The sequence below is a fragment of the Cheilinus undulatus genome, linkage group 17 (assembly GCF_018320785.1).
Source record: "Cheilinus undulatus linkage group 17, ASM1832078v1, whole genome shotgun sequence".
NCBI classification, from domain to species: Eukaryota; Metazoa; Chordata; class Actinopteri; order Labriformes; family Labridae; genus Cheilinus; species Cheilinus undulatus.
Window position 1 is genome coordinate 31409898 of NC_054881.1, and position 17381 is coordinate 31427278.

The following is a 17381-nucleotide window of genomic DNA, read 5'->3' on the forward strand; positions in this document are numbered from 1 at the left end:
GCTGGCGTCATTAAAATGTGCCATGAACTCATAATTCCCACTCGTAAGTCAGAGCAACCCTCAGTTACAAGGTCCTAACAAATGGAACGCATTCAACTGCGGCGAGATGTCATTCCCAGTTCCCACTTCCGAGCTAAATGGAAAAGCCAAAGAAAGGAACTGCTTCCCCAGAATATTTTTTTCTTATGATCTATTTTTATGCAATTTGAAATAGAAATTTGGAATCAAATGCGGACTAATCTATGCCTCATTTCAGCAAAAATGATGCAGTTCAACCTAAAAAACAAATTCAGTGCTTACATAAATTTGTTCTCAATCTAAGTGCACTAAAAGTGTCATTATCATTCTTGAAGTTCAATAATTTTCACTTCCAGCCCCTAAAAATGTTATTCTTTTTTTAAGTAACTTTGCATAGGTAGGGCAGAAAATAGGTGTAAAAGTTTACAAATGGAATTGCATTTTTTTTTAAATGACATAAAAAGCAACATATAGAGTTAAAGATATTTGTTTAGTCACAGAAATGCTGAAAATGGTATTTCTAGAGCAGTGTTAAAAGTACTTTTATACTTTAGTGATTGCATCAGTTGTTAATAGTAAAAAAGATGGGGATGGGGGGCTGTATTATTATGTTTGGTTTTAAGAGTCACATTTCTACGGAAGAGTATTAGGGCCACTGAAAAAAAAAAATTGAGACGGGCCACTGAAAAAATTTTTTTTGAGACAAATGGGTTTTATTTCAATTGTGAGAGAAAAGTCAGAATTCTGACTTTAATCTCAGAATTCTGACTTTTTTCTCACGATTGAAAAAAAAAAATTGTCTCAAAATTTTTTTTTCAGTGGCCCTAATACTCTTCCGTACATTTCCATGTTGTGATTTGCAAGGCCACATTGTTTATCACTCATTTCTTTTTGTATTTATCTATGACTGCATACATAAGCAACGTGCATTCAAGCAACCTGAACGATTCTGGGCTTTTAAGAAAATATTGAGGGCTTAAGCCACATAAGCCACCCTGTGCTCCACCTATGGAGCTCAGCTCTTCTCAGATACAAATGCGGGAGCTCAAAGGTAAATAGGACAGGAACCACGAGCTTATGGCACACTTCAAGAGTGTTTTTCATTCCTGCTGTTCATTTTTAGGCCCAACATTTGACAGTGGGCTATGATGATGCAATCTGACCAAAATCCAGCTAAATTCATGTCATCAAGTCTCATCTTGTAGCCTCTGATCTGGAAAGCCAGAGTCCTTGACACCAAACAAGAAGTAAGCAGAGGGAGCTGGGTGGAGCTTAACCGTGCATCTCTACTTGTCATGTTTTGTTATTGTTTTGATTAAGTGCTCGCTGGAGGCTGAATTTACATGCCGGGAATTTAATTGAACTTTAGCTTTGGCGTTTAACTTCATTTGATGCTCTTAAAGACAAATGACAAGCAGCTAAGTGCTTCTGTCATATTAAATGATGGAAGGAGGTGATGATTACAAAAACACTGCTGTGGTGAGGAAAATGGCACGGCTACTACACTGAAGGATACAGAATGCAGAAAATGATTATTTAATTCATATATTTTTTAACTGATAAGCAAATTTTGCCTTTGTAAAAAGTTTTAGCACTTCTTGTTTATTTCTAATGTAAATTTTCACACAGTAGGCTACTACGATTAAATAATACACAATTTCAGCAACATAATCAAGATCTGTAATAAGGTTTAACAGCCTGCTGTGCTCTTATTTCCTCCACTGTGGGGATGATCTGCTGAAATTACATATGTGAAATCAAACAGGTAAAAGCAAGGGAGAATGTGTGATGTGTGCAGACAGTATTTCAGAATGCACCACTTGATTCTGTGATATTTAATGGTTTGAAAAGCTTCAATACATTTTGTCCTTGAACTGAAGATCTATGATGCAGACTGAGAACATAATGAAGATGTCAGCGCTGTACAGCAGACTAAAAGCTCTAACTCTGATCATTACCTGAGTTTAGACTTAGTCACCAGAGTGATCCTTGAGTAAAAAGAGAGACATGGAAAACTCCAACTTTAGCCTCGTGCTTATCCTCAAATCTCACTTTACAATTCACCCCCTGGTAAAATACCAGAACACACAAAAACGGCATTACACAAGCTTGATTGCTGGATGTCAGAGCAGGGTTATCAATCTCTGGCCAGACTTTGCTCTTGTTTCACACACAGAACAAGCCCCAGATTTGCTTTTTCTAACAACTTCATTTTAGATCCCTGGAGATTAGCTCAGCATTGGGCAGATGTAGCTGGATGTGCTCATGGACTTGTTCTGCGTTTACACAACCAAAACTCTTTAAATGTTGTCAGTCGTTTTTAGATGACAGCAGAGTTCAATGACACACTCTAAATTAAGCTCACTTCTGTATTCTGCCAAACAACATGGGTTTAAAGTTTAACTGGAGAAGTCCTTGAACGAAATTGCTGCATTTTTGAAAGGAGTCGAGATGAATAGGATCGTGATTGGCTGTAGATTTAACAATGATGTTGCTCCTCAACCCTCTAGTTTGTAACTTTTGAATCCTTCCCTCTAATCAAAGAGAGCACCAGCTCACTGATTGCTTGATTAGCCTCTGGATTAATTAGTTATATGCATAATGATTAGATACACAGATTGCATTCATGTATGGGAATTTGTCAATATGGTCAGAGACAGTCATGTATTTATTCAGTATGGTAAAGACCTGAAATCAATTTTGTCTTAAAATACTGTTCATTAACACAACTTTTTAAATCTGGTTATCAGTTATATAGGATGAGTTATAAAGTAAAGAGCAAGGATGAGCAGAAAGGAAATGGAATCATGGTAAGTCTGATTAACTTACTGTTTTTTTTTTTTTTTCCTGTTAAAGATAATACAGATAATAGAGTATATTAGTCCATGGATGTTTAAATAATGTCCTTTATTTGGACAAATTCTGAAGTTACTTTCACATGTTTTTCATGAGGTCAAAGTATTTGAGCTTGAAGAATTCCTGCCCATGCTACTGAAATCATATTAACAATTTTGAGTTGTGCTTTCTGTTTTACCAGGGACGCATAGGAATGAGTATCCATACCGACATCCAATACCGAGAATCCAAACAGAATTTTAACCGACATGGTGCCGGTAACAAAACATCCAATGCCTACCATACCAATTAACAGGACAGAATTTGGTGCTTCATTTTGATATCTCGCTACTCCTACTTGATCCCTCTCGTTCTATAGGAAGGGCACCAAATATGTTTTGTGAAGATGTTCCACCTGTCTTCCTATCTGTTCGATTCACATCTTATTTCTCAATCATTTACAATACTAAAACAGCTTTTATTCAGCTGCTGACTAAAAACACTTTTGTTCCTCTCAGTCAAGGCACCGTTTAGGCATTGGCACCTTTTCAAAAGTACTGATTTAGCACTGGTGTCAGAAAAAAAAACAAACGATACCAAATTTAAGGTGGACCTATTGATCAATCAATCCCTGGTTGAAACGAAATGAAACAATAAATTGAGGGATAATTGTGTGGTTAAATGGGATGCAATACTCTACATAAAAGATCCTGTATAGTTATGATAACACCCATGCAGCCACATATAAATAACAGCAGTAAGTGCAGGCGTGTTTCTTGACAAAGTGGTCCTGACTAAACTTAAGTTATTGTATAGTTGCAGTGCTTATTTATGGTTGTACAAATTGCTACGGCACACCAAGACTTGGCTCAAGGCACACCAGTGTGCCTTGCCACACCATTTGAGAACCACTGCTCTCCAACACTGTCCTATAAATACCTTACCACTTGCTTTAGGCTTTCTCCCTGGTCTGATTACAATGTTGATTCCTGCACAGATTTTAAAGCTCCTGTGATATATCGCCATTACTCCAAACATAGCAGAGGTATAATGGGGCATTAGGTGATCCCCTTTTGTACCAGTTTTAACAGGAAGTGCTGTGTGTGTTTTTGCATGAATGTGCTTTTGTGGAGCTTCCACTGTCTTGCGTTCTCTTGTGCCGTGACTTGAGCTTAAGGATGGGGACACCAAGAGGGTGGAGCTTCGTTATGATCCTGTGTCAAATATTCATTGTGAAAGCACCTACTGCCTGTCATTTAATGGACAAGGTAAAAAAAAAAATGCATTGAACAGCTCTTATGAAAAAAGGTCACAGCACTTTTAACTGTCACGCTGTGGTATCTTAGTTTGGCTATAACTTTCTATTCAGTGTGCTAGCATTAGCTTGCACCTCCTGCCTCCTTCTAAGACAAAGTTCACATAAAAGCCTTAGCTTGCAAAGACTTCTCAGTACAGTCACTGAGCAGCTGAGATCAAAGTTTTAGACTGATAGAGGTTTTCTCATTTCAAAACCACATTTGAATCAACCCTCTGTGAAATGAAAGTTGCACTACTGTTGTTTCAGGTCAACATAACTAAAGCCTTGGAGGTGGTGCTGTATGTACACTTCAGTTGGGTATACTGGTCCGATGTCTGACAGTCCCTCCCAATATTCCCTGCGCACCTGTTCAACTATGTGTGTGTTTGTGAGAGGGTGAGAGCAAGTTGGTGCACAAGTGATCAGGGCAGATGTGTCTTTTCAGCCACTTTATCCTGTGCAGCTGTGCAAAGGTTGCTGTGTTTCATACAGTCAAATGATCTCTCCTCTACATTTTTAGCTGCACAGTACATGCAGAAAAGTTTTGTTCGCTGACTTTCTTAAACCATGGCCATCGCTTGATTGGGTCAAGGTAAATAATACAGTTTGCAGCACTATCAAGCCACTTACTGTCAGGAATTTGTTACCCTCTGTGTTGGTGCTTCCTACATCTTTGTAAACAAACAAAAAATATTCACTTTTCAGTCAACTTTGAACTCTCAGGACTCCGTGGGTGTCCACACATAGCTAACAGGTTCCATTTTCTTTAAAAAAGCATGATACTTGAGATATAACAAAGGCTACCTGCAATGTGAGTCTTCAGGCTACTGATTGTAATTGCCCTGGTTTATAAATAAACTTCTTATCACAGCGAGGGGATCCACATTAAAGCCAAATCATAAGCTTTGGGATTACCGGAGTGCCTCGCCTCTGTGCAGATTACCATAAATCTCCTCACACATCCAGGAGAGTGTGCTCTGTTCCAGAGAAACAGCCCATTGAAGGGCAGTTACAGGGCACATCCATCCAGGGAAACCACAAACCGTTTAGCCCCTAAAGCAATCTCTCAGACTTTGCCATGTGATATCTGATCTGTAAAATCCTAATAAATACTCATAAATTTGATTTATCTATGCACTGAATTAGCATAAATTGATCATTTCTGTATCTTTCTAACTTTGAGAGTTATTGTGATTTGGAGGATTGCATTTCACCCCCCCCCCCCAGCAATACACAAGCAGCAGACACACACACCCACACACAAACAGGACAAACACATGCCTGACAAAGAGTGTAATCATGCACAAGCCAAGCCATGCTGAAGGTAAGAGGTGTTGACAAAATAGTTAGATAATGTCCAATTATTCATTGTTCTTGAGAGCTAACACACAAAGAAGAATACTGAAAGGCTTTAAAATAATGTACACAAAAATGCATAGTTACTAGGTAATGAAAGGGAACCTAACTGCTTATTAACCCAGATGGTGAGTAATTCCTCATTAAATTTACTGGGATGATTTATAACTATTTCATAGATAGCAACTGTTGGATAAAGTACTCACAATTTTGCATGGCTATTGGAGAAATAATTAGAACTTCACTGCTAGTTAATCATTAGTTATGCAATGGGTAGATTCTTGATCAAATTTTATGAAGTAGCAGGTTTTTCCAAGACAGTCTGGCTGCAGACTGTTCATATCTGATGCCATATGTCTCAGAGCAAAAACACAGGCTACAACTTTCGAAATAAGATTGGATTAAGCTTCTGGGAAGGGTTAGGGTAAGAATTAAGGTGATGGTTAGGATACCAAAAGTAAAAAATTGAAAACCTGTCCTGAAAAACCTGATAATGAAACATTTAATAAAACAGCCCGCTTGCAGGACAAAGCTCGTCCTCCATGTAAACATCCAGCAAGCATAGCTTAAGCAGCTGCATAAGCTACGTAGCTAGAGCTAAGTTCATAAAGGTCGTAATGTGTCTATGTTATCTACGTAGCTAAGTTAGCTTTAGCTATGTTTGCTTGGGCTCACATTGCTAAAGCTAATGTCGCTATAAATAAAGAAGCTACATTGCTAATGAGCTACTTGGCTAACATAGCTAAAGCTAAGCTCAGAAAGCAGCTATATAAGACCTTATCTATGTAGCTACTTTCGCTTACTCTGTTTACTAAAGTTTAAATTTCTTAGGCTAACAGAGCTACAGCAAGGCACTGTTCGTGTAACTACTTCTAAAACTGACCTACATGATTGAACCCCTGTTAGATCTGACTTTTTCTCTATTTCATTTATGAAATTTTGCTTTGTCTGTAATTTTTGCAATGTGATTATTTTGTGATTGTAACTTTTTTTTCTATCTGAAACTGGAAATATGTTGTATCAGCAATTTACTTTCTGAGATTAACAATGTCTCAGATGAACGGTTAGTGAGAGTGGCTTTCAGAGAGGAATATTGAATTATTACTTAATCTTTTCCTTTCTCACTACTTTCTTGAGTCCCATACTGTGAAATGGTATTTCATAGTGAGTAGTTACCCATTCCTTTCCTGGTTAGCAAGCAGTTAGTTACTCATCCATTATCTAGTTCCTATGCCATATTTTGACGCTTTGCTGTCTGACCAATAAAAAGTCTTAATTTTGGAATAAGATAAACAGAATCTCAGAGTTATTTCAACAATACTCTATAACACTGCATGGAGTTTGCATCTTTTTAAAAATATTATCCTCAAACAAAGTCAGTGGTTCTCAACTGGTGGGTCGGGACCTAAAAGGGAGTTGAAAGGCTTTTTTCAGTGTGTTACAAATATGTGCATGGAGAAAGGTTGTGGCAACATTTCTATGATGTACAGGAGCCCTAATCAGATATATATTCATTCATTTTCTTGAACTTAATTTTTTCTTGACAATGAGTAAATTTTGGATATTTCCTCAAAATCTCAACTAACTGTGTCCTATTATCATAAGGAAGCCAACGTTGTTTTCTCACTTTATTCTCTCAAGATCTCTTAAAAACAACCTAAATTTACCTGTTCCAACAGTAGACTGAAATGTAAACATTCCCAGCAGCTTTGCTGATGCTCTGGCCAGATTCCATGTCTGTCAACAGGTAGAGCCATCTTGCAAAGCTTCAGTCTGAAATGTTTAAACCCGGTCTGAGAATGAATGGACCAATCAGCATCATTTAAGAAGAAAGAGGTGGTAGCTATGGGTGGATGCCTAACCAGCCTCAGCATTTGTAATTGCCTTCTGGCTCCAGTGATAGTGAACGATACCTGCCACCTGACTGGCCTAAGAATGAATGTAACCGTTACATCATATGTTTTGTTGATCTGATTGGAATGTGACAGACAGAATTTTTATCATAGTTTATTTTAAAGGTTCTGCCCTTCCAAAATACTGACTATGGACTGACTACTTTGATGGATGTGAAATATATCCCATACAATGGATATGTAGAATAGTCTATCTGGCATGTCAGGGTACCTTCCCTAGGATTCTATGATTTATTAATTTTTGAATGTTTGTTTTGTCCCGTTTCTTTGTTCAGTCATGTTTTCTTCCATCTAAGGTCCAAACAACACTTTCATTAACCTGGGTCCTGAGGCCAGACCAATTGAGAACCATTGCTCTGAGCCTATGTGGTAGGCAGATTTCTACCCTTTAATCAAATAGTTGTTTTTATTTATTCCACTTTAAGGTTTTAAAAGTGCAACCCGAATAATTGGAAACATCTAACATTCAAAGTCAAGCATGTTATGAATCAAGTGTCAAGGGAGCTTAACTGTGATTTAACAGTGGCTTTTTACAGGGCATATTTGATAAAAGATTTACCTCTCTGTTGAGTCTTTGTGTTTTGATTTAGAGTTTTTATTTTAGGCTGATGCGATGGGTCATACCTCACACTCCCTGGAGCCAGAAATTGTGCAAGTGCAGGAACCTGTGCCATTGCCAAGCACCTCCAATGCCTCTGGTGTGGCAGCAGGGTTGTAGCTCATGTAATACTCTTGGAGCTGGGTGCTCAGGTTCTGCTCAGGCTCTGGACTCTTTCTGCGATGCTTCCGTCTCACCATGGATCGCTGCTGCAGCAACCTGGTTGCACCTGGATAGCGTCGCCACATCACATAGATAATTGTTAAGAGTAAGGACATGCTGAAGAAGAGCGCAACGCTGCCCACCACCACTTTGTGCAGCGTCATGTGCTCTATCTCTGGGGGTGGGTGAGTAGGTCTGGTGCGAGCAACTGAGTCTCTTGGATCTTTGCTCAAATGACCTGGAAAGGTCGGGTGAGGGATAGGTCGAGGTCTGAAGGGTGGGAGAGGACCATAGGTTGGTGGTAAAGGTGGAGAGCCGCTAGTAGGGGCAAAGGTTGGTTCAGCTGTGGCCTCAGAAATGAGCTCTGACATGGGTGACGGGGTTTCAGTCAGAGCGTAATCAGTTTCCTCACAAATACCATGGTCCCTAGTGGCTTCCATAATTTTTTCTCCCTGCAGAAACTTTGGGCTGCTGCATATCATCGTGGTGTCTTTAGTGCCCCGAAAATGCCTCAGCCATGCCACTAGAGGGCATATGCCGGTCCCACAATCCCACATGTTTCCAGCAAGACTGATGGAGGTCAGTGAGATCCACGCTGACACGGCCTCCTGAGACACATTGGACAACTTGTTTGATTCTAGGTTAAGGACTTGGAGATTGGGTAAGCAGTGAAACACAGCCGGATCAAGGGTCTGGATTTCGTTCCCAGACAGATCAAGCTTTTGCAGTGTGTACCATGTCCATGGAAGGCCCTGGTTCACCACTTTAATGCGGTTCCACTGCAAGTAGAGCGATCTCAGATTGGCCAAACGAGGAAACAAAAAAAAGTTGATTCGTGAGAACTGGTTGTGTTCAAGATGCAACTCCATCAGCTTCTGCAGCCCCAAAAAGGTAGTGCGAGTAAGAGCCTTGATTCGATTGTAGCCCAGATCTAAAAACTCCAAGCTTCTGCACTCCAGGAATGCTCGAATTGGGATGTTGGAGAGACCGTTTGACCGTAGATGAAGATTTTGTAGCTTTCGTAAGCCATGGAATTGACCTGGCTGCAGGTTTTCCAGTTTATTGTAGGACAAGTCCAAACTGCGAAGATTGGGAATTCCATGAAATGTTGAATTGTGCAGGGATTTGATCCTGTTAGAGCTCAGTATTAGCTCTTTAAGCCTGCGGACCCCCTGGAATGCCCGGCTGTCAACTGTTGAAATCTGATTGTGGTCCAAGTATATCCAAAGAAGCTGGCCGAGGTGAGCGAACTGGTACGGTAGCAAGGTGTGCAGTTCATTGTATCTCAGGGAGAGGCCTTGGCAGCCTATTGTGACATTCTCTGGAACATCCAAAAAGCCGGCTGAATCACAATGGACGGTTTTCCCTTCACATCGGCAGCTGTTTGGGCACGTGCGTTCAACAAAGCTGAACAACAAGGGAGCCCGCAGGAGGAGGAGGAGAGGAAAGAGGAGGTGTGTCAGTCGTCCATCACACAGCAATGGACCTGTAAGAGAAAGAAAGAAAAAGGGAATTTATTACATTTGCCAAAGATCAAGCCAAATTACAGTTGTAAAGTAAAATATGATCATTCCTTATTGTTATGAACTACAACAAATCTCCAACTAGGTTGTTCAGGTAAAGTCACACCTCTATAGTAAATACAGAGCTTAAGTGAGAGTATAATTAAACTACACTTTTGGAAGTGTTGAATATTTTACAATATGACAGAGCGGCAGTAACTCTGGAAAATCTGTAGCAAGGTGGGTCTCCTCTGGCAAGCAAAGAAGAGAGTCAACCTCATAGCAAGGCAATGCTTACTGATTCACTATGCATCCTTCAAGGAGTCACAGGTGTGAACTCTAACTCAGTGGATAACTTCACTCATGGTGCAAATGTGTTGAAATCAAAATCAACAACAATAAAGCAGAAACATGACAGGAGGAACAGCAGCTGGGCTTACTATACAACAAGCAACATCCAAACACAAGTAAACAGTCTGCTTAGGTCATGCTGGGGGGCTCCACCCACACATCCCCCCAGATTTGAAATTGCAATGGGTGGAGCTGACATAAATTGACTCTACAAAGTGAAACTAACACTGGTGGATCAACACCGTCAAAAACTCCAACACTGTGGACCATTTTTTTTCAAAACTGAGTTAAAATTTCACTTTTTGGGTTAAAATCCTGACTATGATATGATTCTGTTGCATTGGCTTAGATGAAATTGTTCAGCAACTCCAAATCGAGATGGTGGGAAAAGGTCAAAGACCATGCAGCACAGATGCAAATCCTCCAACTTTAGAAGACCTTTCAAGTGAATGTTTTCTTTTGAAATTAAGTCAAAATGCCCAAGTTTAGGCTTAGATCAAGCTCTGATTTAGAACCATGAAATTGTGTGTCATGCATTGCTGGTTATTTTTCACCTAAAAAATAAACTCTGAGACTTTGCTGTTCTTGAAAATACTCTTCCTTGTGGAGTAACTTTTTTCTGTTAGTCTATTGATTTATGTTATAAAACTGTAACCTTAAGGGTTTTCTTTTCAAAACCAATTACTTTGTGCGAGTTATTACAGCACTTTCATTTAATGAGTTTCTATGTGAGCTCTGCCGCAAAAACTCTGCTGTTGTGCTGTTCTGGCAGCCTCCAGGCAAAAACTGTGGAGATAGTTTGATCTTCTTATACTGGCCTTACACCAAGCAACATTTCAAGTGATTTCAAAGTCACAAACAAATTTCCAAAGTCAAAGAAAAAAAAAATGTTGAGTTTTAAGGTTTGAGAGGTACTGCTTGCTTGATCTGATAATCACAAAACCTAAACCAAGCTGTTTTAAGGCTGCCTCTCTCTTCTGGCTCCAAAATAAAATAAAAAATGAATAAAACATTAATATTATTGCAGATGTTATTTCATATCTTATGCAAATTGTGGTGTTGACTGATGTTATGGTTGTCAACAACCGGAGGGGTTGTCAGGAAGCCAAAAGGAAGCTACAAACTAGTACACATGGGAAGGAGGCATGGGGTCCTCCTGCACTGTGGAAAGGGAAGCAAACTGGTGGAGTTGTAAATAGAGAAATAATGCTTCTTTGATATGTACTCCCCTTTGTAAGGCAACAGAGTAGAGAAGGATGGGCAGAAATCAACGTTCGTACAGCAAAACCTGCATACTCAAATTATTATCACAGTCAGAGTAAATACTTTTTTAAGTGAGTTGGTACCTCAATACCAAATAAGTGTATTGACTGTTTTAGGAGTTAAAAATTTGCTTTTCCTAACTCTAACTAGTGTTGATTTAGCTCAACACTCTTTTGTAGTGTGAGAAATGTGCTCTGTCAGTGGATCATTTTTAACTCCTTACGTGCTATCCTCATATTAACACTGGAAGGTGTAGAGTTATGAAATTAGTCACGAAAATGGGAATGCTGCTAAAATGAAAACATTAACACAAAGTGTTTGATTTTACTTATTGACACATTGCAATGAAGCTCAGTGTTAGTTCATGCAGGACACAGTGGTCGTATGCCCAGCTGTGAGCAGCTGACAGCCAGATGATCCCAATTGTCGTCTCCCAGCTTCCACAGCCAATCACAGAACTTCCTCTCAACACAGCTGTGCATTTAAATATGACGTACTTCTCATTTATCTCTGCTTGCATTAATGCTGATGCACCATGCTGCTGCTGCAAACAGCCTCCTCCACCCCAGCCTCCTCCTTTACAGCATAAAGCTTGTTGCAACCTCATATTCAGATTCATGCTACTGTGGATTACTTACTTTTGAATTCTATTGTACTCAGTAAGCATTGTCATAAATGTATCTATATGGGGGTTTCAAGACAAGCACTCCCTAAAAATGCAAAGCATGCTGCATGACTAACCCAGGGAGCATCTTTTGAGCTAAGCCTTCTCTGCCATGTAAAACTGTATATCCATTTACAATAAAATGGTTAAATGTATGACGAGAGTGTCCCTTAATGAAATGTAGTTTTTGTAATTACAGAAGAGTGGTATTTTGTATTGGACGCCTGTTGTAAAGTCAGGTGTTTACTGGTAAAGATAGAAAAAGGAGACAAATGTAGACTTGGGAGGCAGCTGATGAGTATCAGCTCACCATCTTTGCTTTTTGACTGCCCTTGCCACAGGAAGTCTTTAACTCAGTAGATGACTTCACTAATGGTGTAGAAGTGTCTAACCTCAAAAGTGCTTGTTTCAAAAGTTCACAAATTACAATTCAGAACAAATAATGCATGATGGATATCTTGGAAAGCACTTCAAACATTCACTGAGGGTTTCTATTCCAACAGAGTTACTAACTCGTTATCAAAAGAATTCAAATTATTGCCTTTCTCTTAAAAAAACATGATGAGACCTTGCCCTTGTTAAAGATTCATTTAAATATCTGTGGAATAATAATAAAAGGAAACTGGTGTTTGCACCAAATCCATTGTTGCCTGCCTTTTAAATCTTATGCTAATTTTTTATTAGATCAACCAAATGTAAAACAGGAAATTGTTTCCCTCCCAAAGGTTAGAAATGATAAATGCTAAACCGGGCTTTTAATATGATATATGCGCCCCAGCTTTTTAACGCTTCTGCCCTTTTATATGTGACGCCTCATGTTTTCAGGTTGACTGTATCAGCAAGGCCATACATCCTTCCAGGCCAGTCTCATGAATAGAATATCTCAAATGTGCTTTGGGGGATTTTCTTTAAACTTTGCACAAAGATCCCTCTGACTCAAGGGTAAACTGAATATATTTTAAAGTACAAGGTTAAAATAATCCCAGCCCCAAATCTTGACCCACTGTACTTTTACTATCCAATGATTGTATAGACAAACCCAGAAAAAAAAAAAAAAGTTGGTTAGCCAGCATTACTGCAGTGCTTTCTCGCTGTGAAATTGAAAAAAAAGCTGGCCAAAGATGTGAACGTTTCTTTACTTTCAAACTTTCATTCCATGCAGCCTATTTCTGACAATATGCATGACAAAAGGAAGAACCTGTAGAGTTTTTGGTGTTCTCAGGCTGTCTGTGCATTCGCCCGTCTTTACAACTCTCTGGACCATTGCTGTAAACACAATACCTCAAGAAGACTTGTAAAGAATTTTGAGGTCAAAAGTCCAAATCAATTGCCCTCTTGTTCATTCATTGTTTCTGAAAGTAATATCTTTGAGAGATCAAGGACTTTGATTAGATTTTAGAGGTTCAAGGTCATTGTCTTGCAGTCTCATGTTGACTGCTTGTTCTTATTATTTGTGCAAATCACAGTAACCTAGGAAACACTCCAGTCCCTCTTCTTAACTGACCACTGATCTTTCACTCTATGGCAACTGTGGCTCAGTAGGTAGAGTCACTCATCCTGCAATCAGAAGGTTGTGGGTTTGATCCACAGCTCCTGCAGTCACATGTTCAATGGGCAAGACATCCATCCGTTTTCTGGTAAGAACAGATCACTTTTCCCATTCGGGGACTGAAACAGAAATGGCACATTAATTGAAACCTTTCTCTTCATACTGAGGTGCTGGGCTTGGATGTAAATCTTGTCATCTACTAAATGTGCTAGCTCCTGAGGTAACTTTATGTCCAACTTTGAGCAGAGCATTACAGCCAACTTAATCTTAAACCTTCTCCATCTAGACTTAAGCCCTCATGTGTCTAATTTTGTCTAATTTTACACCTAGGGTAGAGAAGGCAAAATCTTAGCACTTCCTTTAGTTTCAGAGGTGATGTAAAATGTAAACAGTCACAAAGCATAACTTTAAGACACAATGGCAGCTTGTCTTGTTAAAATGATAAAATGAAAATAGGAAAGGGAGAATTGTTTATGATCAGACAAACTCTCTGGAAGTTTACTCAGACAGTAAACCAAATGAAACTTTTCTTTTTACCACACAGGCCCTGATTTAACAAGCAGAAGAGGTCTTCACTTCAACTACAGCCTATGCCAGGTATCTTAATGACTGTCCCCCGCCAGGCAAGCTTATGCACTGACTTCTTAAAAGCTTTCTCTCTCCTTTATGTCATAATCTTCCATCTAAAGAAAACTAAGTAAACTGTGTGATCTGTAAATTATTTTGAAAAGACTTTAATTCGAGACAGCGGAGCATGGTGGACATGATAGCATTTCAGAACACTGTTGGAGACAGGGTTTAAGAACATCATACAACAGCATGCCAGGCATTAAGAAGCATTTCCCTGGCTCAATAAAAAAGCCAACAGAACTTCATCCACCTTCTAATACATTAGCAAGACGCAAGACAGAGCAGGACTTTTTCCACACACACCTCCATGAGTTTCCTCTTGTCACTGAAGTTATGTTTTTGTGTTTGTTTGTACTATCCATATATTCTGTCAACAGTTTGATGAAATTAGTCATGATGGAAATGTCTTTCCAAGCAAGTCAACTCACTGCAAATATTCACATGGATGTGCATGACAAGACGAGATGCAGCTACGACCGTTCTAAGGCCTTACGAATGATTTGTCTTGCAATTTCAGAGTCACAGACAAATATCCAAAGTCAGAATCTATTCATCAGAGCTTTCCTAGTTGGGGCTCGCTCCTGTGATCTCTGTTGTTTGATGCAAGATGGTCATAAAACTCAATTGGAGCTGTTTTAAGGCAGTTTTGTTGTCATGGCCTTACAATAAAACAAAACGTATGATATAATGCAGGTATTTAGCCTTTTCTGCACCATTTTGGTCTCATTGGTCCAAAAAACTTTGAACACCAGGGGATGCTCAGTGCCTTGGAATTTTTTTTGTATCCATCCCCTCACTCAGGTATCCTCCCAGCCACCCCTTCCACAATCCCCAGTGTCTGGACCAGCCCACTGGGTCCCCGGCACCGAGTATGCACTGAGCTGGATCAGGCCCGTAAAAGCTGCTGTTCCTGCGTCAGGCAGCTGACCCTTCCCTTCCTTGCTCTTCTACATTAGACACAGAGTATTGCCAACAATACCCAAAGATTCACCAAAGAAAAGTTGCCACAAAGGGGGCCAGTCAGCGCCTCTGGCCATCAGCTAACGTCCAGGCCTCAAAAAAGTCTAGTAAGACCAGAGGGACCAAAAGACTCTGACTTTCATCCACATGCTCAGATACAGGGAATGCCACCCTGTCTTGCCCATTGCCCCATATGACAGTCCAAGTTTACAGTTGCTCTTAGCCTTGAAGTCAGTGGATGCCAAGGTAGCTGACCTACTCCACAACTTTGTCGCTCTCACCATTCACAGTCACAGATTCAAGGCAGCATCCAAGGCATCCCCAAACGCCTGAATCTTTGGTTTGGCCCAGGAGATGTGCATTCCCAATGCCTCAGCCTCCTCACTCAGCAAGTTAACAGCACCCACAAGGACATCTACAGTCCCTGCAAGAACCACAGCATCATTAACAAAGTCCAGATCAGTGATCTGGATACCACCAAATGACACTCCACAGTTCGCTGCCCCTGTTACCCGCCTCACTATCCAGTCCATAGAGAAACTAAAGAGTGTTGGGCTAAGACAAACCCCTGCCTCACCCCAACATCTACTTGGTAGAGGTCAGAGGTGGTACTAAAATTAAACCAAAACTGTAACTAAAGACCATTTCATTTAAAGACTAAGACCAAATTCAAAATAAGTGCCAAAAAAATAACTATGCATACTCAACAGGCCTCATTCACCTAGTATTTTTAAGAAGAAATTTGTTCTTAAAACCCTTTTACCCAGTTTTAAGAAGATTCTGTCATTCACAGTGTTCTTGAGTGTGATTTGTTCTTAGCTAAGAACAAAATCTAAGAGCACACCACAGCACTCTTGAGCACGTTTCAGACTGGGAGCGTGTTTTGCTGCTTGCGTGTGCCGTGTGAGGTTTTCACACAGAGCGCAAGTTTGCTGCTTGTCAGCCGAATCTCCCTGCTCTCAAAGCCCTGTCATTCTTCACAAGTTTTACCTGAATAAACCCCCTACAAGCTACTTGATTCAATGTATTGAGGAAGTATGTTTGGATTTATTTAAAACAAAAGCAATCTGTACAAGTGAAAGGAGTTTCTCTAAAGAAATGCTAAACCGGGCTTTTAATTTGAAAAGCACAAACCAGAAAAGCACTTACTGTGTTTGCCTTTCCTGTGACACATTCCATCAGTGTGAAGACAGAAAGTCTCACTAATAGTAGATCTTTAGAGGACAACTTTATCAAACCGGTGCATTTATGCTTGTGGCCTTCCTCAGAGTTAACAAGAAACACATTGTAAACATATTCTATGTGCATATGTGCTACAACAAGGTAACTATGGCTCTCCATTTATCATTTTCCTGTCCAATATGGTCCACAGCCACACACGGTGTGCAGAAAGAATAGGTGAGGCTTTAAATCTCTAAACTCTCCGCGAGAGACGTGCCGCACATGCAGGCAGTCTGAAAGCCCTGACTTGTTAACATGCAATCAAACTGAAAATCCAGGCGTGTCGTGGTCGGGACACGCGTGTCACGGTTGGGACACGCGTGTCACACTCCCAGTCGGGAACGGGCTTTATGAACATGTGAGTGCTGATATGACGGGATAAAATGTCTAATTTTACACTCTCAGATATAGGAGATTTAGAATGACACAATAAAATTGATTTTTTGATTGTATTTTACAGCATTTTAATCCATTTACTCTGTTAAAATGATCAAAGAATGTGCAGAAATACATGACCTTAATATAGTTGAGTAATAATTTAGACATGCAGTGTTAGATCTAGCTGCAAAAAATGTTAATATTGAACAGAAATTCAGCATAAGGAGTTTGTTTTTAAATTATTAGACATTTATTCAAGACAATAAAAATGTCTTCATACACAGGATGATGGATGCCATTTTTGATCAAGTATCAATGTTTCTATTAAGATTTTGCAATTGTTTTTATGATTTATTCTAACTTGGGCGTGACTGACATCATTCTGCTTCTCCTCTCACTCCTGTGTGGTTTCTTTGCACACAGCCCTTATATGGGCATAAAAGGGTGTTTCTCTGTGCTAATTAGGAACTAACGAGCACCAGGCATTTATCAATTTAAGAATGCAGGTGCGACAATACAGCAGTTTAAGGATTTGTCATGAATCCCCACTTGGTTTCTCTTGGTAAATTTTCCTAAACAAGTTTAAGAAAAATCTTAAGATGATATTAGTGAATGAGGCCTAATGATCATTTTGAAGTCATCTGTGTCCTCTTCATTTAACCCTTTATTTATTTGGTCTACTCT

At 39.7% G+C, this 17381-nt stretch overlaps 1 protein-coding gene across 2 annotated transcripts in view; it reads right to left on the reverse strand.

The window, feature by feature from the left end:
- The window catches only part of lrrtm4l1 (leucine rich repeat transmembrane neuronal 4 like 1), a 148274-nt gene that overhangs the window by 88060 nt on the left and 42833 nt on the right, over nucleotides 1-17381 (reverse strand). Inside the window, exon 2 of one of the 2 annotated variants that reach the window (XM_041811220.1) lies at nucleotides 8044-9665. In XM_041811220.1, the coding sequence (XP_041667154.1) occupies nucleotides 8044-9665 (1622 nt within the window). Of the gene's footprint in view, nucleotides 1-7978; nucleotides 9666-17381 lie in introns of both variants that reach the window. The other variant, XM_041811221.1, reaches the window with a different exon arrangement.